Source organism: Choloepus didactylus, chromosome 1 (genome assembly GCF_015220235.1).
Source record: "Choloepus didactylus isolate mChoDid1 chromosome 1, mChoDid1.pri, whole genome shotgun sequence".
Taxonomy (NCBI): Eukaryota; Metazoa; Chordata; class Mammalia; order Pilosa; family Megalonychidae; genus Choloepus; species Choloepus didactylus.
In genome coordinates this window covers 209,358,708-209,384,099 of record NC_051307.1, presented here as the reverse complement: position 1 = coordinate 209,384,099, position 25,392 = coordinate 209,358,708, and the positions used below count along the sequence as shown (strand labels likewise).

Here is a 25,392-nt window from a genome sequence, read left to right as displayed (position 1 = left end):
AGCTGGATTTAATCCAATCAGTTGAAGACTTTTAAGCGAGACAGATAGAGGACCTTCACTTCTTCTGGTGACCAGCGAAGCGTTTCCTGAGGATTTCATCAAACACGTTCATGGAAGTTGCCAGGTCCTTGCCTGAGGAGTTCATCGAACGTCCTCATTGGAGTTGCCAGTTTGCTGCCTGCTGTATGGAATTTGGACTCGTGAGACACTTTTATAAATCTTATATTTGTAGATATCTCTTGTTGATTCTGTTTCCCTAGAGAACCCTAATTAATACAAGGGTCTAGTCCTCACTGGATCCTGCACCTTGCTTTTCTCTCTGAAGTCTTTCTCAGCAATCTCGGTGCAGCATTTCTTAAAGTGGTGCACCCCTAGCTCTATAAATGGGTCTCCAGTTCCAGATCTGCTAGTCCTGCCTGTGGTACCCTTGGCTCTTCTGCTGGGTTCTTAAATGTGAGAAAAATAGTTATGTCACTCAGTTCTCCCTGGTTTCACCAGTTGCATTTCTCTGCTCTCAGCCTCTATTTGCATGCCCGTAGGACCTTCAACCCCAAACTCCTGGAGTCTTTCCAGTTATTTTGGGGCACCCCCAGGTAGTCTCACACAGGCATAGCTGGCCTTTGTTATGCTCTCTTTCCAATGCTCCAAGCCCCTGGAGAGTGGTGCCTCCCACTGTCTCAGGGCTGAGGTCCCAAGAGAAAGCCTCCTCTCCCCTGCCTGGGTACTGACTCCTGGAGTCCCTGAAGCTGCAGACCCCAGGCAGGGGTGGGCTGTTTCCTTCAGGCCCCATAGCACCCAAGTCACTTTCCTGGGCTGCCATGGGGAGATGCCTTCCCCACCTTTGTCTCTGGGCCATCAAGCAACCTTCTGAGCCCTGTATCTCCCAGGGCCTCCCACCACCTTTGGTGTTTGCCTCCTTCTTCAGGGGTCAGATCCATCCTGGGCTGAGCTGGGAGCCACCTACCTGGCAGGTATTCCCACCTCTGGTTTTTTGTGTCTTGCTATAACTCTTGACATAAAATTCCCTCTCGCCAGCCCTCTACCCCTCAAAGAAACCATGCATGTGACTAGATGCCCAAAGTGGGCCAGGGTAGGCCTAATCAGTTTGCTTGGAAACACCACGAAGTCACACATAGACAGATGTGTACCCAAACGTATCCATGGGTATACTTATAAAGTAATCACACATGCTGTCTCTCAGGACTCCACCATCCGAAGTTCTCTCAGCTGCTGGCTTCTTCCACTTAACTAATATTCTGACATGGAACCATCAGTACTCCTTCTTGAAAAAGAAAAAGCATACATGATATGCTTGGTACAGAGTGGGCATCCAATAAATGTTCACTCAATAAATAAATGAATAAATGAATTCTATGTAGATGTTTCTCTAGTACACTGTACCAATTTGCTTTTGGTGTTGTATAGCCACATGAACACTTGTCTGGAATGGAGGAAGCCTTTGTTTTGTTGTAGATGATTATGCTTTTTGAGTTTCTTTGTTTTCTATGGAAGGACAGTGAATTCTCACTGTAGCGGATGGCTGAGACCACGTTGCATTTTGGTGGTGAAGGTTAATTGTTTCACCTATAACCTATGTTTCAAGGATGTGTACCTCAAGCCAGAAAGCAAGTCTTATTAAAAGATACAACAGGAAAGAAGGAAGAGAAGAAGGGAAGCAGGGAGGGAGGGAGGGAGGGAGGGGAAGAAGGCAGGGAAGAAAGAAAAGAAGGAAGGGAAAGGGAAAGAGAAGTGAAGAGAAGAGGAGACAAATGAAAAAGAAAAAGTCTATCCCTATGAGCTCACATCCATTGCAACTACTGGAAAAATTATCCAAGTCCCATGTCCTGCAGTTGGTAGTCATGTCTTTGCATTTATATTTTGATGCTGTTACTACTGTCACATCCACTGTCACATCTCTTCCTCAATATTACTGCTGCTTCTAACATTAGAATTTATATTGACATTCCAAATTCATGCTAAATGAGTCAAGTAATCACAAAATTTGTTTTGAGTCACAAATTGTAACACATGGATTTGGAATGATTTCCTGAGAAAGTTGAGTGCGGAATACAAACATTTTGAGTGGACTTATCTTTGAGTTGTACTGCTTTTTTTTCTTGTCATTTAAAAACCCTTAATATGAATAAATTGTTTGTATAGCATTTTTAATCCTTAGATAAGAAATGCATGGTTTGAAAGCACGGAATAAAAACATGAATGATAAGTAAGTAGTACCCAGGAGAAGGTCCTGCTGCTGTTATAATTGGCTGTTTGGTTTGTTTATTTCGGGCTGCAGATAGTGGATAAAAGTGGCTGGTTGGTTGCCAGCACATGACTTAGTTGCCAAATGGAGTGTTTAGTACTTGTTAATTTGATTTATATCACAAGTTCTTCCCATTAACAGTGTGCTGTTGATAACCTACTTGGCTTTTCATGTGGTTATTTTGAAACAGCTACTTGACAGCATTTGGCACGTCACAAAGTTTAATACTGAATAAAGGAGTAAGTGAATGGTTACATAGTTTCTGCTACATACGTGATATGCTTGGTACAGAGTGGGCACCCAATAAATGTTCACTCAATAAATAAATGAGTAAATGAATCCTATGTAGATGTTTCCCTAGTACGCTGTACCAAGGTTAGATCCATGGGCTTAAGACTTAAGGAGTTGGTAAAAAAACAATGGAAGTAACAGAGCTTAGGTATCCGGAGGGCTTGTATTTGTATGACAGAGATATTCTGTTCAACTGTATAACTATTTAATAAAAAATCTGAATTAAATGGAACAAAGAAGTGCTCATCAAAATGACCATGATTCTAAGTCAAAGTGTAATCTCCTAATACTGATACTTTCTATAATCTCAGGTCTCTTTTTTTTTTTTTTTTTTTTAGCAGATCCACTTCAAGAAACTTGGCCCTGGACAAGTAAAATATGCATTAAATATTGTGATCTTTGTTTTTAGATTGAAAACTTGCAAGAACAACTTAGAGATAAAGACAAGCAACTGACCAATCTGAAAGACAGAGTCAAGTCCTTGCAGACGGATTCCAGTAATACAGATACTGCACTGGCGACACTAGAGGAGGCTTTGTCAGAAAAGGTGAGCTTGGACTAAACAAACAGGGAAATAAGGATTTAGGGAAACATGGTTTGGAGGAGGTAATCCAACCATATTTGAATGTGCCTGCTTTTCTCCAAGTGCTAAAACCCCTCCCAGTCTCAGCTGGGCTGCTCACTCCCATGTTAGTCCCCTTCGGTTGACTTGGCGCAATGTAGCCAGAGGCAGCTGTGGAAAAGCAGATCTCATAACATCACCGCTGGCCCTGCTTAAACCCTGTACTAGCTTTTCATTACTCTCAGGATGTTAAAAACGGAAATCCTTAACCTGTAGGATCCATCCCTGACTGGCCAGCTGTGCCTGCCTGGCATCTGTCTCCCTCCATTTCTAGCCTCACCCCTGGTGCCTTTTCTCCTTTTCTCTCTGCTTTAGTTGTGCAGGACTTCTAGATTTTCAAAGGCATTATGTTCCCTCCTACCTCAGGCTTTTTGCACAAGTTACTCCCCAGCCTAGAATATTCTTTACTCTTTGTGGATTTAATACCTCTTCTTTTGATTAGGTCAGCTTCCTAAGAAGTTTTATTGCACAATAGTCACGAATGTGGACTTTGGAGCCAGATTTCCTGGTTTCAAATCCTAGGTCTGACACTTTGGACAAATTACTTTGGAACCCTCAGTTCCTCAGTTTCTTCACTGGCAATTATAATAGTATCTTGCCCTGCAGATTATCTTGAGAAAAGGCATTAACGTATTGAAAGTGTTTTAAAGAGTAGGCATACAAGTTATAGCTGTTATTATTATTATATCAATCATAAAATCCCCCATAATATGTTCTCATGAATACCATGGACTTCTCAGAGCTCTTGTCACAGTCTCAATTGTTCAATTATTGTGTTAATTGACTTTATGTGCTAGACTTTCAGGGCAAGCACCAGGCCCTCTGTGGGTGTGAGCTTGTGCCCCTGCTGTGCTCCCCCTGCATCCAAATCTCCCTCTCCTTTCCCTTATAATGACACGTGTCATTGGATTTAGGACACATCCTAACCTATACCGCAATAATGTTACATTCTGAGGTACTGGGGATTAGGCCTTGAACATACCTTTTTGGGAGAAATACTTCAATCCATGACAGTCACATTTAAGGAAAGACAGAAGAAAGTGAGGTGCGAGTCGTGAGTGCTTCTGGATGAAGACTGTTCCGGGCAGAAGGGGGAGCCAGTATAAGAGGCTGGGGAGATCTCATTAGGGCCTTGTGTCAAAAGAGAAAAAGATTTGGTTTTTACTCTGAGGGGAATGGGGAGCCATCCAGAGGCTTCTGACTTAAATTTTAAAGGACTACTTTGAATAAAAGAATGAATGAATTAATGAAATGCATTAGGCAAATAGATCAATCTGATATTTACTGACTTTTAAAATGATTTCTAGTCCATTTAGTTCTGGATTAGAAATTAAACTAGGTTCATTCTCCGGACACCAATGGTAGGTATTTTACACCCTGCGGAGCGTGTGCAGTGCGCTTCGTTGGGCACCAAAACAGCCGCAGATTTGGATTTACATACGTTATATCCCACACCCTCAAACTTCCCATTTCTCCTGAGTGTCAAGGAGTGAGTACCCAAGAGCAGTGCATGTAAAATTCTTTAGGAATTATGAGTAGGGAGAACTTAATTTTGGTTGGATATGTAATGTGTTGGCACAGTTTTTTGGGACATGTTATTGACATAATTATTTTCAAACTCAACTCGAAACAAAGAAGAGAAATTCTAACTTTTAAAGTATGCAAATAGACTGCATAATGTTCTTTTACTTTGTCTTTTGATTCTGGGGCATTTTGTAGGATTTGCAGGGGGTGACTGGTTGTTGACTGAAGTAGCAGTGTTGTAGCATCTTAACATGCTCCCCTGATGATTCTGATGGACCATCCTTTATGGGAGTGTAGCTCTATGCTAAAATTATATAAGCTAAAAGACAGCCGTAATTCTGTGGCTAGATAGTCTTTCATGTTCCCATTTAAAGTTTTAAGATCATAACTTTAGGATTAAATTACAAGAATTAGAAGATTATACATGAATCAATAAAATGAATTTTCAGGTCAAGATATACTTCTGTTTTCAACTTTCAAGGATTTATTTCCAAAGCGCTCTGTTTTAATTTTATGATTGTAAAATTTGAGTTGTGGAGGGGAGGGGATGCTGGTTTAAAAATGACTAATGATTATGCATCCGTTTTGCATTTTTTTAGTGATATGATTTCAGTCCATTTCTACTTCTTGATTTCGTTCTTAAAATGCACGTAACTAAACATATACCCCATAATTTTCAAGGTCCAGGATTCTTGGCAGGATTTTATCATTTTTTCCAGGCCCTATTAAGATTTGATTTATTCCAAATTAAATCCCAAAGCAGTTCCCAAAGCTGAAACTACTCCCTTTATTTAAGTACTTCCTGTGAGGCAGACGTGCTGTCCTGGAAAGAAAGTGGAGGTGTGTGGGAGTCTGGCCACCTCAAATTGTCTCCACTGCTAGATAGTTGCATAACCGATGGCAAGCCTCTTCTCTCCGGGCCTCAGTTTCTTACCTTCAAAATGTGTATTAGAATTAGCTGACCTCTAAGTTCCATTCTCTTCTGGGACTATCCTGACAGTGAATCATTCAGTTGGCTCATCTGAAATCTCAGACACATGAAATCTGAATTGGACCATAGATAAGGAATTGAGAATATAGATGCCTAGACGAACTAGGCAGGGAACAGAAACGAGGGAAGTGGGTTTGTGTAATTCAATAGGGTCTGTTGACGACTATGGTAAGCTAGAGAATCCTGACCTGTCTGAAAACTGAAGTTTAGATTTAAAAAAATATGATGCTTGGACCAAACAAAGTATTTCTGTGGGCCAGCTTTGGCCCATGAGCTGCTGGTTTCTAAACCATATTTGCATTTTTGGCTTTTCATAGCAAAGAAGAATAAAAGCAAATGTATAGTAATTTATTTGGAGGACATTTTCAAAAACTGCCAAAAATCAGAATGCTAGTGTATTTGAAAAGTACAGATAAAAACACTGGATGGGAACTGTTAAGGTTATATATCATGGGACAAAGATGAGTAGATTTGTTGTAAGTATTTATTCCATTGGGTATCAAACTTCAGTGTGTATCCAAATAATCTCATCACCCAGGTAGCTTCTTAAAATACTAGTTTCTACGGTCTTTTGTCCTAGAGATTTCCTAGAGATTCAAATTCACTTCCTCTGCTGGCAAGCCCAAGGACTTGTGTTTTTCAGTAAGCATGCCCATTGATTCTGATGCAAGTGGTCAGAGACCACCATTTAAGAAACACTAAACCAATGTTCTTCTATTTTAAAGATAGCAAATGGGCTCAATGAGGTGAAATGACTTGTCCAGAAATGGAAATTTTAGATGTATGTAGCATCATTCACCTATTTGTGGCCTGGAAAGACATCAATAATCAATCATGGTACATGCTCACCTCTCAACCCAGCACTGTAGGAAGTCACTTCCAAAAAAAAAAACCTGTCCAAGCTGCCCCTTGGTTGGAATATTTTTTGCCTCTTGTGGGCTATCCCAAAGCCATTCAGCTCATTAGTGATAGAATGGGACTAAAACTTAAACCTCTTGATAGTTGGGCTTTTGACAATATCACAATCTCCCTTAAATGGGCTTTTCCTCACATTTACCTATTTTTATGCACATTTAATTGAACAGATCCTCTGGAACAGACATGGTGCAAAAAACAAATAACTAATTAAAATCATGGACTCATAAATGTGTTTGATTGTATGCTGTCTTTTGGCCAATAACTAGAACCTATTAGGCACTATTCACCATTTCACTTGGATTATGGGATCCCAGGGAGTGTGTTATTCTTTTTAATTTCCAGCAACTTACTTAAACATTGAGTGTGCAATAAATAGTACTGTTTAGTGAGTTAAGATTGAGTATGACATAGTTCTAGGATTGACACACAGAAGCTCAAGAGACGGAACCCACATTATTTTTAAAGCTGGTCTCGCCAAGTCTTGCTGTAGCCGCGCAGTTGATAAGCAGTTGAGAAAGCCAGATAGCAGAGCAGGAGACCACTGCAATTCAGTTCCTGCCTGATGATAAAGCATAAATAGATTAGACCTGTGCAGAACCAGATGAGTGCACAAGGAGAACTTGCCAATGCAAATAAGAGTAAAACAAGAACACATTGTTGGAATTTCTGCAAGTTAGTTGTTAATCAAGTAGATCATGGCATATTAGGCCCTTTTAACACATGTTTTTGACATCTGGCCCTGCGTGGCTGACAGTTAAATTAGTTATGTGATTGACGAAGAAGTATTTCATAGTATTGAATCATCAATAACACTTAAAAACATTGTAGTGCTTGCTGATTTTTTTGTCATCAATGCCCAGTCAATAGTACATGTGCTCAGAGCAAATCAACCTGCTTTCCAAATGACTCTGACACCTTCTGGATGTTAATCATTTTATTATTCTTTCTTTGAAGGCAAGGTGGTCTTAATTGGAGCTTTTATTTCTTCCATCAGCCTAATTAATTGCCTCTTGTATGCCAGACAGTTTTCCCAGCATTGGGCTAAGAAGAGTCATAGGATTTGTGTTGCACCCTGTGGAAAGCCAGCCTGGGAGGATGGGCATGAAATGAAACCATGTAGAGGGTGCTGAGTGGGGATATATGCTATGTGATCTGGCCGGAGGGATTTCTGGGGAGGTTTCCTGGTCAGTTTGTGCTTTAGAAATGTCACTCTGACCTGTGTGAAGGAAGTGATTGGGATGGTGAGGGCCTGGCATCTGGGTGACCAGCTGTGAGGCGTTTGAAGTAGGTGTAGGCCAGAGGCAGCCAGGCGTCAGTTGCTGAAATCATTAAAAGCCCTGTGAGAGATTTCCTGTGCACTGTGGCCATTTCCTTCTGTTGTAGATGACCTAATCATCTACTCACTGTTGTCACGGACAGAGCAAAATAAGACTGTAACTGGAATCAAGAAGAAACAAGTAGAGGCAATTGATAGAGACATTTGTTCTATCCCCCCACCCTAACTGTTGTAATAATATACTTCACTTGAAGTGTTTTTAAATAATTATACAACAGTAATGGTACTTTATTTCCTTGAAAGCATTAGACACATCAATTATTGTCATGAGGTAGAACAGTTGTTTCCTTGGGGGATCTTAAATCGGAGACTAAGTGTTCAAATGAATTCGGCTTTGCATAAACATTGTTTTATGTTGTCTTATGTACCAGGCATTGTCTTGTATTAAGTATGTTTCATAATATAAAAGATAACAGGCTCCTTAGGCTGCACCAATAATTTTTAACATGGCCAAACTAATTTTAGCAATCTAAATCAAGTTTTATCCAAATAGAATTTTCCCATTTTTTTTTTTTTTAAGGCTCTTATTTTGATACCAGTAGTCCCCCATTTCTACCAGAATAGTGCTTTCATTTCAATATGGAATTAAAGGGTAGACAGGTCCTCGGATCTCCTTGCAGGGTCATGTGTATGTTGGTGACACTGTTTATGTCGTGGCCATGGCGAAGTGGCTGAAAGAGACAGGGCTGCCAGGCTGGGTCTTCTGTTTACAGCTGAGTCTCCTCCGATGCATCAGCTGGCCTGTCTGAGCCCTCAGTTTCCCCACCTCTCTACTGTTTCCTGGAGCATGGTTCTGGCCTCACAACAGTGACGAGGACTAGAGAAGGGCTCCCTCATAGTGCCTAGCATGCATTGAATCTTAAGTCCTTAAATTAAAGGAAAACTGTTGTCTGAACTTAGTTCAAATTCAAGCACTGTTTTGGTGTATCTACAGATTGCCGAGAAAATTCCTTACGCAATGACTTGTTCTTTATTTTGCCTGGATTGTTCTCTGTGAGTCCAGCCCTAAGTCCTGGAGGGCCTGTGCCCCGCCCCCCTACAATCCCTGGTATAGAGAAAAGTCTTCAGAACCACAGAAGGCTCTTTGAAGCCAAAAGGAGTGTCCAAGGAAAGAGGGCTGAACCAAGAGTCGTTTCTGCATCCTCTTTTGCCACTACAAGGCTTTGGCAAATTTCAGGCCTGGGTACCCAAACCTCCTTCCTCTTCTGCAACTGCTCTAGGAATTTTCCAATTACCACCATGAACCAAGACAGCTTCTGAGGACTGTGATGCTAAATTCATTAACAAGCACCAAGCTATATTGATTGTCTTTCCCAAATACTGTTACACTCATATCTCTTCACACACCCATTTTTGAGTACTTGTGTGTGTCTGTTCCTGTGCAGCATTTCTTATATTTATCGTATCTTATTTCATTTGGTAACATGTTTTGGCATGCACTCTGATGGGTTCTCACCTCTTCTTTTTTGACAATGGCTTCACAGGAGAGAATAATCGAGCGTTTGAAAGAACAGCGGGAGAGAGATGATCGGGAAAGACTAGAAGAGATAGAATCCTTCCGAAAAGAAAACAAAGACCTGAAAGAGAAGGTCAATGCTTTACAAGCTGAACTGACTGAAAAAGAGGTGAGTACAAAAAAAGCAGATAAACTGTGCTGATTGTCCTTATGAAACTGTGTTCATCATAGCTATGAGAGACTTAGTTGGAGGGACTGTGTGAAGGCTTGGGAACACGGCAAGCTTTCCTTAATAAAACTGTGCAGATTCAAAGGAAAATAATTCCTGTAACTCCCTTCAAGGGTGATCCCCTAAACACATCTTCCCTACTCTGCTAAACATATACAGGCAGGCCCTTGAAACTTTCCTTTGCATCTTGCCACATTTATGTCACTTAGAGGATTCTGTGTTGTTTTCTTTTTCCTGAATGTCCCATGATCTTTTGCTTGAACTAACAATCGCTAGCATCAGTAATCCACTTTGTTGAGAGTCAGTTACATTCTAAGCCTTGCTTGGGGTGCTTTTTCATTCATCTGTTCTTCTCAAAAGGGTGACCCGATACTCCTGGGTTAAGTGATGTGGTCCCAGGCTGGGCACAGAGGTATGGGTTAAATGTGGCTGCTCTTCTAGAATATTATTTTTACATTATGCTAACTAATTTAAAGCAGCATCTTCATGCTATCACGAATGTGGATACAGAGTGCAAACCTTAACCTGTGTTTTTAAGGTAGAAAGTAACCTTTGAAGAAATTTCTTGCTTGGGGGTTCTGGAGGGGAGGCCTTGATCTGTGCCCCCCATGCCTGGAGCGACACCTGTTTTCCCTTCAGTTTACCTGGGGGTCCTTTGGTGGAGAGATTTGAGATGTAGGAATGCATGTTATTTTATTTACTCTCCACAACTCTGAGTTATGTGCCATTGTCCACAATCGGCCTGTTCACACTTATTTCTGTCTGCAGGCAATGTCTTTCTCTTACAGGATCGCTATAGACCCTTTGTCTGCTGGGACGTATTACTGCAGACTCGTCCATCTCCCAGCCCCACAGTATGACCTCTACCCTTAGGTTTTTGATAATTCCATACAAATCAGAGTACCATCCAAATTCAGAATCCAGACAAGGAGGGAAAGGATTGATGGGTAAGGGGATTTTTGAGGAAACCCAAAAAGCAAAATCCATGTTCCCTACAATTTAAACCCACTAGTTTTTTAGAGAAGAGATTACTTGTTGGATAAGAAAATAAAGAATGAAAATCCTTTTCCTACTATTTCACTGCTACTTCTGACTTGGAGGATCCATAATTACTGTAGTTCATACATAACAGATGGCATAGGAGCTTTGACCTCTGTAAAATCTTCCCTGACTGGAAATATTAACTGGTGGGTTTGCACCTTAAAATCAATTTCCAGGTATATGCTTCAGTTTGAAAAGAGATCATGATGTGGTGGTGCATAAACTTTAAATGAAAATAATTTTGTGATTTCTGCTTGTGTTGTTTGGATTTCTCACAAGCATGTCAACATCTGTTGTCCCTGTATAACGTGCCTGGCACTGGGCTGGGTGTATTAGTCAGGGTCCCACCAAAGAGAAACAGAACCATGGGATATGTACATTAAAAGATTTTTTGTAAGGAATTGGTTTATGTGATTATGGAGGCTGGCTAGGCACGTACGAAATGTGTAGGTAAATCGATCAGGAAGGGCAGGCTGGAAATTCTCAGGTGAGAACTGATGCTACAGCCTACAGCGGGACTTTCTACTTTCTCAGGGAACCTCTGTTCTCTAAAGGCCTTCAACTGATTGGACTAGGTCCACACAGATTATTGAGAATAATCCCCTTTACTTAAAGTGGACTGATTATAGATATAAATCATATCCATGAGATACCTTCACAGCAACACCTACATTAGTGTTTGATTATATAACTGGGAGGGGAGCCTAGCCCAATTGGCACATAAAACTGACCATCACACTGGGCAACTTAAAATTTATAAAGAAGAATAACACTGAGTTGCTGTGCAGGGGTAGTTTATAATTTAGCTGGTGTCATAATTGAGCTTCACCATGATAAAATGAATGGATTATATGGTCCTTTATTACTTTATGGAAGTGATGCCATAAAGAGCACTGGAATTGGAGTTGGAGACCTGGGTTTGAAATCTGTATCTCACTTTAATAGCCAGGAGACCTCTGTTTGCCAAGACACTCGGCTCTTCTGAGCCTTGGTTTCCTAACCTGAAAAATGAGAATTATTAACCTGTCCCTTAGATGGTTGTCAGGAGCACCTCCCTGTGGTCATGGTGGTGTTTTCATCGTCATAGTCACTCCAGTGCCCACGAAGCAGCCCAGCCCTAAAGTATTCGGCAACATCACTTACCGAGAAACCACTTGATGTGTAGTATCTTCCTCAGTGCTTCAGATGTTCAAGGAAAGACATAGAGTTTGATAAAAATTTAATAGTATGTTATTTTCTACTTGATGTGCCTTTTGGGGAGAGAAAGCATTGAAGTTGATATTTTCTTTCATATTCATCTTAAGAATCTGCACTACCTGACAACAGCAAATGTAAATGGATGGTTTAGGGTGTCTGTTTTGCCATGACATGTAAAGACCACTCTGGGACTTCTATCATTAGCATGACGTTGAGATGCAAAGCATGCGGTTACTGACCACACCATTTGGTCACATTAGATTCTGTTGCAACTAGATCCTGCTAGATTCTGTAAGCTGGCCAACTTTAATTTCTTGGCCATACCTGACTATTGTTACCTTAGTGAGACTGTATTTACCCTTTCTGTCTAGTGCACACTTTTATTGCTACGTACAGAATCAGGGTATTCAAATTGAAGAAATTGCAGTAGTTTACTTACTAGCTTTCTTTTCCTTTCAGTCTAGTTTAATTGACCTTAAAGAACATGCGTCTTCATTAGCCTCAGCAGGACTGAAAAGAGACTCCAAATTAAAATCTCTAGAAATAGCCATCGAACAAAAGAAAGAGGAATGTAGCAAATTGGAAGCACAGTTAAAAAAGGTAAGTGAAGTCTAAGAAAAAGCATGCTCATATTAAAATGAACTTATAAAATGGAAAAGGAAGAGACATTTATCAAAAGAAACAAACCCCTTATCTTTTGCTGTCTGCTGATAAAAGAATTAAACACTCTTAACTTTATTCCTAAGAAGTCTGCACCAAATCTGTCTGTGAACCTGAAAAATTATCTTAGGTTTCCTGTCTGAAGAAAAGTTGAAAAAATAGATGAAAATAATGTAGTAGAAGTGAAAAAATTCTAAAAGCCAGCCGATACCCTGGACAAATCTCATTTATCAAAAAAAGATAAAGGGCAATGTTTTGTAACAAACCAAAAAATCCAGGGGCCCCAATATACATTGATAAACTTTTACTGCTTTCACAAGTAGGACTGATTTTTGCATTGAAACTTTGCAAACGTTTTTCCTGATGACTTTAAATTGCTAGTAGTTCACCAAAATAGTCAACTTTCTAACATTTCCGTAGTATGACTATTTATACCCGACCCAAATGGCTTAATGTCTAAGAAAGCTTGCTGTACGTAGAAGGCTTTGGAAAAAAAGCAGGATCTTTACGTTGCAGCATTAACATGTTTTCTCTGACTTGGACATTTTTGTGGAGTACATTTCCAGTCATGCATTGTTCCTTTGACTTTTTCCCTGTGTTGTTTGGTATGTCTGCACTCATTGTTCATATAAAACTCATAACATTATGAGTTTAAACATTTTATTTCCTTTTGGCAATTTATAAACTTCTTCAAAAGAAATGATAAGAATCCTAACATTTAAATAAAGCATATAATAAAATTTGACTTTAAATAATTTATAGCTTACTAGAATGGGGATTTATTTGCTAAAGTTTTGAAAATATATGACATGGTGATCAGGAATGTGAAGGAATCAATCTCATGTCTGTGGAGAAACTACTCTGGGTATTTTAAAATTAAATACACCATTTTGCATGATGCAAATATATATAGAACAAAAGTGTGACTATACTGTGCTCATTTTAACAGGGGATTTTAAGAAATTGTCATGAGAAATTTCACACTAATGAAGTCTACTTACTAATTCAGAAAAAAAAGATATATATGCAGATCAAATCCCTTCACAGCAAAACAGCAAGAGAATCTCTATACTGCAAAATCTATTTCCTAATCCACTCAAAACATCACTTATTTCAAGCAATATTTAGTTGATCAGAAATCTCGAATAATAAAAGGATTTAAATTGCCTATTTGAGGCTGTTTTAATGGAGATTGACTTGCCTATTTATGCATTGGGTGTATGATATATTCTTGGCACATACTTAAATGTGTTCTGCAATACACTATACAAGCATAAGTGTACCAAGAAATGAACCTATGAAAGGCGCTTTTTATTTAATAAACAGTTTTGTGATCATAAGGCAGGATCTAAGACAACTCTATGAAAGAGAGAGATTCATTGGCTCCTTATGGTGGTTCTTCACATTTACCTTAACCAGAGTTTCAGTGTACTGAGTCCTGAAGAAGGAGGACCTGTAATATAAATTTATAAAGTTGCCCTCTATCAACTCTGAGGAGCCTTTATGGAGATGAAGGCATCACATTTATTATTTTGGCAGATACCTTCCTTTCTAGTGTGTCATCTATGGAATTTGAAATCCTCTTGTAATTAGAAAGAAGAGGTCTCCATATTTTTGCTTATAACTTCCATGTACATGACTTGACTAGTTTCATAAATCAACACTGATGCAATTCAATTCAGTTTCTTTCCACGTAGCTGTGGTTTAGCCAAGAGATCACTTAGAGCTTGTGGTTTCCTTAGACTCTAAGGTAGACACAACGTATTGAAATGTAGAGACTAAATCCAGTAATCATTTTAGCATTGTTTCTGATATAATTTTAATATTCTCACACTTTTATCAGTGAAGTAACAAATATGGTTATCTTGCTGTAAAGGACCTATTTAGCTTATGAAAAGATAAATTATTTCTAAATACATAAATAATTTTTGCTTATAATTTTACCTAAATGCATAGTACAGTGAGATTAAATACAGGTAATTATAATTTAAATATTTTTATACCCAACCTACAAATGCTATTTTGTTATTTTTGGCTATCTGTTGTCGGCTATATTCAGAAGTTTAAAGTATTTTTTCCAGTAGTCTTTAATTTTTGCTAATAAATAGTTCCCTAAAAACCTCAAGAGCCCGTCACCTTAAAAAAATTGAGTTCTGCTTGAAATATTTGAAAATCTAAGCCAACAGTATGTGAATGCATATATAAACACGTCATTTGCTCATGGAAAAATAAGCAGTTATAAAAGCCGTAGGAGTGCCTGAACCTGTTACTTATGAATAAAATATAAAGGTTTACTAAATGAAAGCTGAAAACATAACATTTTAATTATGTCATAAATACAACATGAATTCCCAGTCGAAATTTTCTCAAGATTCGTTTGCATCCAGGTATTTTCACCATAGAATTTATACAATGTCATGGATGTATTTAGCTGAACAGAAACCTTGTCTGCCAGTGACAATGGAATTCAAATGGTGATTTAAACTTACTTTTGTTTTATGAACAATGCTTTAAATCGGGGAAGTGAGTTTTTACATAAAAGTTTGTGGAGAACAGTCACACACATATCACTTTTAACCCTTTCCTCTAATGTGTGAAGAGGTTTCCAAATACTTTGTGATTAAAAATGGGATAGGCAGAATATGAATTATCCATTACACCTTCCATTACACCTATTTGAAACGATGCAATCAAATGCTTGTGTGTGAGGAAATCCTTACTGATATTAGTGAAGCTAATAAAGCAATACCAACCAAATAATGCAAACTGCTATTATGAGTGTGACATATAAATAAGTACATTCATCAATGTTAAATAGACACTCGGGAGTTGAGAAGAACCTAATTCGTGGCAGATCATTTTGTCTTTCAAAGAGTATTTGGTGTTCAGCATTTAGAAGTAAACTCACCATATATGATGATAAATCATTGAGAACCAACAGCAATTCATGGTTATGATTTATGCTATTTTATAATTTTCCAAATAATATCATGTTTGAGGAGATTGGTTTTTTTAAACCATGATAAAATTATCATTTATTTCACCAAAGTTGAAGGAACAAGAAATCCAGGCTTTTGAAAGGATTTCACATCTCAGCTTAAAGCAAAACAATATTTCACCTTGTATACCTTGATGCTGAGCCCTAAATTAACAGTGCAGGTATTTATGAGACATAAATCAGGAGTGGTATTTGAAATAATATTCAGTACATTTAAATCTAAAAACATTTAAATTTTTACACAAAATGGACAGGAGAGCATTAGAGATACTTAAGCACTTGGAAATTATATTAATTATGATCTAACAATGGAAACGATTATACTACCATTTGGACAATAGATAATCCTGTATTTTGGTTCCCTTTACTCTTCTTACTGCCTTAAAATTTTCTTCTCCAATTTACTGTTACTCCTTAATGTTTTGCTTACTAATATTTTGCTATTGCTAACCTGCTATTCGCTTATCTATATTTTCCTAAAGGTAGATTGGATAGAAAATTAAGGCTTGTGTTATTATAAAGGAAGAGCTATAAATTCAATGATAAGATTTAATTAATCTTTTATTATTACCATCTTTGAAGTTCAGGTAATAAATTGCAGGCTTGGCCAAAAGTACTACTTCTGATTCATTGCTAGGGGCCAGCACTTCATGTATCATTGAAAGTGGACAGCTTTCTTTATTTCATGGGTTATTTAACTTGAGAAAGAGAAAGTAACACAAACGTTAAATTTCTTATTCCAGCTATTTTTTTTAGGAGCCAAAGTCAACATCTGTATTTCCCTAGAGCCTCTCACTTTCACTGTGGAATGTTTAGAAATTGAAATTTCTTCTTTTTTAATGACCAGTTCGTTCTGTGCAAATGCACTGGATTTGTTGAGCTAATGCTGTTTTTCTGGATCTTTCCTTCTTTCCCTGTCTGTGCTTCATGCCTCCCCAACTTTGCAATGTAGCAAGCTGAGCAGTTGTTCAATCAGATGTACAACCCAGTAAGTCATTTCTGAAAGTTCCCGCTGTAACATATCAAAGCATGAGGATCCATTGATCACATGTCACAGTGTGCCATACTGGGGAGGTTTTGAAAATATTTATGAGTCTCTTCCTACTTCCTTTCTGTCAAAAGAAATGACCTATGTAGAGACCACTGCCATTTCTTTTGAATGTGAAATTAAAAAATTAAGAACTCAAGGAAATACCACCAACTCTGATATTACCTCCTTGGATTTAACTCTAAGGTGATAGGAAAGCAGAGGGCAGCTGCCATTCTAGGCTCATGGAATTCTTTCATAGATCCTTCAAACACAGACTTATCTATAGCAAAACAGATAGCATTTGCAAAAATAGCCACCAACTCGATTTACATTGTATTCAAGAGATAGAAGTTAAAATAGGTTTAGATTTAAAAATAGTCCTAGGTTCTTTGAGATTGGTAAATACCCAATTTTATTAAATTAAAAACTGTCATTTGACTGAGGACAAACCAAAATACAGACTCCGAGTAACAGTAACAATTCTGAGTATAGCTTAATTTAATACACAAAACAGGTAACTAGTAAAAATATTTGTAATATTATGGCCCACTAAATTTTTTTCCTAATGACAGGCGTACATTCATACAAAACAGTTTGTTTCTTAAATTAAAGGAAAAGGGCCTTTTTGTTTTGTCAACTCAAGTGGCTTATTGGCAGAACTATTATATAAAAGTGGCCAGATTCATCATTTGACAGATGTGATCTGTACTACCATGCATTCCAATTACCTCCTATTTCTAAATTCCCATCATGGGTAAAAGCATTAGCATGGGAGGAATCAGCCAACAACTTTTTATTTATTAAGCCACTATTCCAGGATACAGTGATATGTAAATGCTTGGGTGTACATAAACTTAATTAAATTCCATTCTCCCCCAACACCTCCATTCTTTAAAACGACTTGTATTTTTGCAAACAGAATTCCTTTAGCCCTGTTGGAACATCTTCCCCCAAATATGGTTTTTAGCAGAGCAGCAAAAACTTTTCCTGAACATTTGAATGGAAGTGTTAATAAGCAGGCTCTAGACAGTGAAGAGGTGAAGAAAGACAAATACGATTGGAATATCTTCAAGAAAGTTGACCCTGGGGAAAAATGAGTGTTTTCTTTAGATCTTTTAAAAAGGTGTAAATTACTCCCACTGAAATTGTTTTATATTTACTGCTTCAGGATGGGAAGAAAGCATATTGTGTCCTGTTTGGGGCATGTGCAGGACAAATGCAGAGAGTTTTTTTCCTGTAGCAACAGAGATTTACCAGGGCAGTGATAGGAGGTCACCATCCCCGTCAGGAGCAGTAGGGCCAAAGAAATAGTTCTGTTTGCTTTTGGGCCAGTTCCAGGATATGCTGCCATGGAACTCATCAGACTTTTCCTTCACTTCCCTCCAGTGACGGGTCTCCAGTATGCAAAAGCAAACTTTTTAGTTCATCAGGTGACTAATTCAAAAGTCATCAACTGATTTTTCTCCCCAAGTTAATTAAGCTAAACCATTGTTTTGGCATCCTGGGAATATAGCCAGACTTTCATACGCTCATTATTTAAACTCCCCGTCTGCAGATATTCTCAGGGACCAGTTCTTTTTGGATGGATAGGTATGCAGCTTAATGGATTTTCTATTCTTAAAAGTCTTTTTAAAAAATGACTGTTTTTCCTGGTTATAATAGTAATATATAGTCACAGTAGAGAATTTGCAGAAGTATGGAAGGACACAGGAGAAAATGAAAATAATGGCACTTCTCAGTGAACAGAGATAATCACCGGGAATTTAAGTATGTTCCCTACCCAGACATTTTTTTTTGTTATTGTTGTTCTCATCTTTCCCCTCACCTTCAACGCTCTTTCCTTCTTTCTTCTCTCTCTCCTCCCTCCCTCCTTTATTTCTTCCTCTCTGATTTCTTCTTTTTCCTTCCCTCTTTTTCTTTCTCCTTCCTTCTTTTCCTTCTTGCATTCATTTTCTATTATCTGACACTGTTTCTTTTCACCAAAGCTTGTCTGTTTATTCAGTTTTATGTCATAGCATTAGAATTTTCTCACATAATTAAGTATTCTTCCAAAACACTGTTTTAATGGTTGTATAATATTCCATTGTGTTTATTCATTCCCCTAATGTTGTCCATCTCCCCCCCCACACACACACGCACCCCACTCTCTTTCTTGGACAGTATAAATAATGTTCTGATGAACATATTTCTACATTAATTTTCCCACATTGCTATTTTTTTGTTTGTTTGTTTACATAGAATAAATTCCTGGGCCAATGATTTTAAAATGCTCCCATCTTTCCTGCTATGTTGCATTTCAGAGAGGCTCTGTCAAGGGACAGTCCTACCAAGCATTGTTTTAAAGGCAGCTTTTCTGCCATACCCCAGCCAACTCCCAGAAACATAGTTTTATATAACTTTGACAAATACTTAGATGGAAATTTTTTCTCCTTGTAATTTTTATTTCATTAATTACTAGTGTTGTTGAGCTTTTATTTATTAGCCATTTGTATTTTTTCTTCTGTGAATTGTTTCTTTAAGTCATTTAAGCATTTGATTTTGAGTTTATGGATTTCGGAGCTATTTTTTTTACACTTTATATTGTACCTTTGTCAGATATGCAGCAGAGTTTTATTTAGCTTTAAATTTTTTTATATGCAGATATATTTTTTAGGTTCTCAAGCCTGTATCTCTCTCTGTATTTCCTCATTGCTTTATGCTTAGAAGCTGTGCTTTGGTTTCAAAATAGATACCTGTATTTCTAAATTTTTTTTTTTAATTTTTTATTTCAATTTAACCCTTTTATCCAACTTTAGTTTATTCTGATGCCTGTTTTGAGATGAGGGTCTAACTTTATATTTTTCTCAATGATCAATTAATTCTCTCATCACCATTTAGCAATGATCTCTCTTGACCCACTGATTTTGATATCACTCTAGTGTGTGCTGAGTTATATGAATGAATGTCTTAGTTTCCAGGCTTCTATTTATGTTTACTGCTTGTTGAGTCACAATTTTAATTACTGTAGCTTTACTATATTTAAAACATCTAGTAAAACAAATTCTATCCCAGTTCTTGTCTTGTTTTGTTTTAATATTCTTAGCTTTTAATTTCTGTCATCCAAGTGAACTTCAGGATCACTTTGTCAATTGAGAAAGCACACTTCTGGGTAAATTTGTTTAGAATTATATTCAATCTATAAAATAAGTTTAGAATATTAATATCTTTCCAGTATTATTTCTTCCCATTCATGAACATGATACAAATTTTTATTTGTATTGGTGATTTTTTACTGTCACTAAACTTTGATGTTTTTCTATTGTAGGCCCTGACATTCCTTTTTAAGAGTAGTCCTAAGCATTTCTATATATATGCTCTTTAGGTTGCATTCTAACTAGTTATTGATACCTAGAAAATCTCTTTTCTTTTGTATATTTATTTTAATGTGGCCACCCTACAACACTGTTGGTTTTTTATAACTTAGTTGTTTTTTGTTAAGTAAGATAAGTTTTTCAGTCAGTTCTGTGTCCATCTGTCTAAAATAAATGATAGGAAACAAGGATTAAGCCTTGAGGTCCTCCTGGGAGTAATTTTTTTTTTCTTGGAATCAGTGTAAACTAGTTTCTTTTACTTTTTTCTCCTTTTACTTCAGTCAGTATATTGTAGTAAGTGATGTTTAATATCATTTCTTAGAAATCTACAATTTTGCCTTTGTATACTTACAATAATCTTTCTGCAGTTAACTACCAGTCTCTACTGCTCGAGGGGTTTTTGTCTTATCCTAATTAACGCTGTGCAGGTTGTCTTCACTTGGGTTCCTTTTCTTCCCTTAGTTCTAATTCTAGACAAATAAACTCTTTTTTCTTATGTCTTAAATACCTTCTTTGCTGTAGCCCTAGTTGTAGTTGTTATTGTGCCCACAAAGGCATCCAAAGATGTCCTATAAATTTTTAATTACTCTTTAGACCTTCTGGGTCCCTAAATTTAGTACTTGTTACAATCCCCTTGCTGTTGCAAGGCAAATGACTGATTCTGAGCCCTGGGGCCACCTTGCCCTGAGCAGTGTACATCTGAGACCCCGCTGCTCCCATCAGTTGTTTCCCTGCCTGGTCACTGCCCCTTGTCTTCCCATCGTTTCTGCAAATGTGTGTTTTTAGGACTTGAATATTACATAAGGATTAAAAAAAAAGAAAAAAAAGAAAAAAGAGGACTGAGCACTTTTCCTTTCCAGAGAGAGAAAATCTTATTGATGTTCGGTGGGGTCTTCCCAATTGTTATGTCATTATAGGACCACGCAATCCCAGGGATGTCGTGGCCTGAATTATAAATGCTTTCACCATCATTGTCTGGGTATCGCAGTACCTTTTTCTGAGTTTTTAAAGCCTATTTCTGAACATTAAATTTTGATTCGCAGTTAGACCAGTCAACCCTGACAAAAGAAAGTAGAAAATTACAACTTCTTAAGAGGTAATTCGGGGTATGCCCATAGTACACGTGCAAACACACACGTACAAACACACACCCCCACACTAATCCAGGCTTTCAATAGCTAAAGAATTCAAGCAATATTTTAAATAACACTGAAGATTTCAAGTCACATGTTTTATTTCAGAATATACAGATAATTGCCTCAGTTCTCTACATTGCTAATTTTAGGAAATTCTATCTTTAAAAGAGATTACATTAATAGTTACATTTTTGTTTGAAGGGTCTTAAAAGTTAATAGCATGCATTTGGTTCTTTTTATTTTGTGTGCATGTGTGGCATAGGAAAACTTATTTTGAATATTTGCTTTTATTTACTTATACATATCCTATTTGTTCCTTCTATGAAAAGAAATATAATTTTTGGTACAGCTATTATAATATGCAAATTGTGGATATTCCAGATGTCATTAGCTTGGATTGTGAAAGAATAATTTCCTTTAGAACTAGATAGTGTAAGATTTAAAGGTACTTCATTGTTAGTATTATTTAAGTTCAGATAATATATTTGAGAGTCATTCATTGGATGAACATGAAATTTAAATTTTACATGTTAAGTTCTATATCACCTGTAAAACTTTATTTTAAAAAGTAATTTTTTTCATAACTCAGATTGTGTGAAGATGGAACTTCTTTTAAAAGACTGAAAGCAAGTATAATTTTTTAAAATAGTTTGTGAACCCTGTTCTGCTGCTAAGATAGGAAAAGGATGTTAAGCACTGTCTTTGGACACTAAACCCTCAAAGTGCTACAACAGAGAATAATATTTGTGCAGTGCGTAAATTTAGCAATTATTGCTAGAATCCACAAGCTCTTACTTTATGACCCAAAATTAATCATTTTGTTTGTTTTGAAGGAAATTATTTTTTTTATTAAAATTGTTAGGGCCCATTTCAGAGGAGAGTGTGTATAATATTGTAATTGAGTTTTCCTTGTCTTGTTTCACAGCAAGTTTCTGGGCCAAAGTTAATGATTTCTCTACCAGCCACCTTCAGTGATAACTAGCATTTTAATGAAAACAATCAACGACTCCACCAACCATCACAAGAGAAGTGTAAATAATCTTGTGATTTGTGATTTCAATAATTTATCAATCCCAGCATTTTGCTTTCCTAACTTGATTTAAATATAGTATTAATTTGAAATTGTGCTTTATTTCCTGAAGTAGTTCTAAATTTCTTCATTAAAATAACCACTAGGTACTGAAATGTACTATTCATCCCAGTCTTGACCAGATTTCTTTTGTGTTTAATCCTGGCTTTCCAAATTGGCTCACATCACAATGCTGGGCTGCCCCACATCAGTGGTGCTCCAAACTTTGTTTTGATTATTCCCATTTGTGGGGAAATTTCCCTACATATGGAAATGCCAGAAACATAATTGGGAGACCTTCAAAACTTACTGATCTAATATGTAATACAGACATTTCTGAAATGTCCTTTTCCCAATGTTCTTTGTTTCTATAAAGATTCCCAAGAGTTGCTCTAAAAGTTTCAAGAAATATTTTGAGGCAAAACCAGATGCCTCAGTTTGCCTTTAAATTGACCTGTTTAATCAGCAAAATTAAATCCCTCCATTAAAAAAAGAACACTTGATATTTTTTGCTTTTGGTATCTGGTGAATGTACTTGAAAGGAACAATGTTCTTGGCTGTATTTATGATAAATAAGTTGTGAAACCATTAAAGGGAACTCCCAACAACATGCATTTTCAAGAGCTGGAGTTCCATTGAATAAATATGGAGAAACATAGTTGATGTGCCTTAGAAGAATGGAATGGGCAAGTATCTCCTGACCTTTTTGGGGGAGTTAATTTCAAACTAATATATCCCTAAGGGGAAATAATTTACTATGTATTTTCAGTTTAAATCTTGGATGGGTCAGTTTGTCATCATAAGAATTCCTTGAGATCATGTTATAGTCAAATAATAGGCCCAAATCCATTATCTATTTTTGACCAACATCAGGAGCAACCAATCCAGATTAAAGAATGCATGTTATAATTTGAAAAGGCAAGAGTATTGCCTAAATGAGAATAAGGTGCTTCTGTCATTCCATTTTTAGAGGAGGATCCGGTCCTAAACTTTTGAAGGAAACATTGTCTTTGTAAGCTCATTTACCCTTTTATAGTTCAGTAGAGTAGCATGCCATTTTCTGTGGATCACAGTAGAAAACCCTCAGACTGTACAGGTTAAGAATTTGAGCCCATCCTCTCAGGAGTAGTGATTTGGGCTGTATAAAGCTGATTACCTGCAATATCTTTTATAAATTTCATGGAGTCATTTGCTTCTACTGCTCAGGATGGATCAGGGACTCACCAGCTTTCCAAATCATGTGAAATTCTCTCTTGTTTTGAGTCTTTGCTAGGACTCGGGCTCTCATTCTCCCATGTCTGTATGACTCTTTCTTAAAGGTTTCTATTGACTGAAATTTTTTTAAAGCTGTCTATTTATTCCTTTATTTAATTATCCTTCCAAGAATTCTGGCACTGAGATTGAAGGTGATTTGACATAAAATCTTTTGTCTGGAAATCAGTAGATATTGATATTGAGATGGATAGATTGAACTCCATCTATTGTCTATTCTTTTTCCAAGGAAGAATCATTAGCACCCACACAGATTACCTAACAGACACTGGCTATCTGGAAGCTTGGCTGTTGTCTTTATTTTAGTAACATGATCTAGCTTTGGCATCAGGATGAGGTCAACAGTAGTGCAGTCTGGATTCAGGCATGCGTGCTCCTCCTCCTCCCCTGCCAGGCTTTCTGTGCCTCTACCTACCCCATTAATCCACTAGCCATCCCTACTCGTTGGGTTAAAAAGACAGCCAACTATCTAACTTCACTCCATGCTGAAAGTTGGCCCTGATTCGCCTCTTCTCTTCAAGAGGCTAAAATAAGCAATGTGCTCAGGTACATAGAATCAGCAGCCAATGCTTTCTCTATAAATGAACAGAGAGGCTTCTGTAAGGAATATGTCACATCTTATCGATGAAAATTCAATAAAGCTATTATCTTATTGGCTGTACAGCAAACCCCTCTCTGGGATGTGTATTATAAAACAGTATTCATAATAAAAACACAAACGAACCATACTTGACCCATGTTTGTCATTTTGTAGCTTTCACTGTTTATGGGCTAATTCATTTGCCCATGGTCATAAGAGGCAGGACGAGATTTGGAATCTAGGTCTCTAGACTTAGAATCTAGAATCTAGTAATCCTGCCTCCACCTATTAAAAATGATGGTAATAACAATCATAAGAATAAAAACAACAAATGAAACCACAGAGGGTAACATTTATTAAGTACTTGATGCTTTTTGTTAGCTCTTTCTGTGAACCTTTAAATCAGGCTCTGGAGAAGAATTTTAACTCTAGTCACAAAACGGGATCAAAGCATATTTATTCATTTGTTTTGGGTGTTTCTACCTGCCTGTTATTCAGTTCATTAATTCTTTTTAAAATATCATAGTAAAGATCTTCTTAGCAACCAGTTGTTGGGTAGTTTGAGAAATGTCACGTACAGATTTTTAGCTGCTGTAGAATAATAGTGATATGCCATAAAAGTGGAAGAGAGGTTAACATGAAGATTTTTTTTTTTCAATTTAAAAACTGAATATTTTAAAAGATTTTCTGTCAGAAGAGCAATGAGTTGGTTCTTATTATCACAATGGAAATAGGTTTATGAAGTACTCTCTTTTAAAATAGAGTATCTGCTTGACATCTTAAAAGTGGATTTAGGGAATTTAAATATTCATTACTTTGATTTAAAATAAAATTATTAGATGAATAAACTCCCTAAGACATGTTAGCCCAGGATTTTCTTTCAGATTATTTTCATTATATTGAAAAAGCTCAATAATACATCATATTGAAACCCAGAATGCATACTAAACAAATAAAAATAAATATTTACTAAGAAATGTTGGTAAAAGGTAGTAAGCCAGTATCTAATAGTACGTTAAACTGATATATTTTTCCATATTCTTTTGTTATAGTTGAGTTTATTTCTTGAATAAGGAGATCTTAAAGAACATGAAAGCAAATTATTCTCCTTCTATCCTCATGCTTAAATAATATGTTACATGCAAAATTATTAATTTTAAAAATGATTATTTTGCTGTAAGAAATTTATTTTTATACTAATTTTTGAATTTTTTTCTACTAAATCATTGCAAAGACTGTCAGCCTTCTAACAGCAGTATTAGTATTAATTTTTATAACCATGCATGATTCATTTGACCCAACAGTAGCTGTAGCTTGCTTGCCTTGTTTTTTCCCTGATATTAAAAAAAAAAATTATATAAAAATACAATAACTATCTGCTCTACATAGCAAGACAGCAGAACAACTTAAGTACTAATAAATTGTTAAT

General features: G+C 36.9%; 1 protein-coding gene across 8 annotated transcripts in view; it reads left to right on the top strand.

The window, feature by feature from the left end:
- The window catches only part of ERC2 (ELKS/RAB6-interacting/CAST family member 2), a 1,046,379-nt gene that overhangs the window by 517,845 nt on the left and 503,142 nt on the right, over positions 1 to 25,392 (top strand). For all 8 annotated transcript variants that reach the window (XR_005210796.1, XR_005210797.1, XM_037798515.1 and 5 more), the window contains 3 exons: positions 2,964 to 3,101; positions 9,430 to 9,570; positions 12,328 to 12,468. Coding sequence is in view for 6 of the 8 variants with exons in the window: in XM_037798515.1 (XP_037654443.1) it covers positions 2,964 to 3,101; positions 9,430 to 9,570; positions 12,328 to 12,468 (420 nt within the window). In the remaining 2 variants the exon portion in view is untranslated. The remainder of the gene's footprint in view (positions 1 to 2,963; positions 3,102 to 9,429; positions 9,571 to 12,327; positions 12,469 to 25,392) is intronic.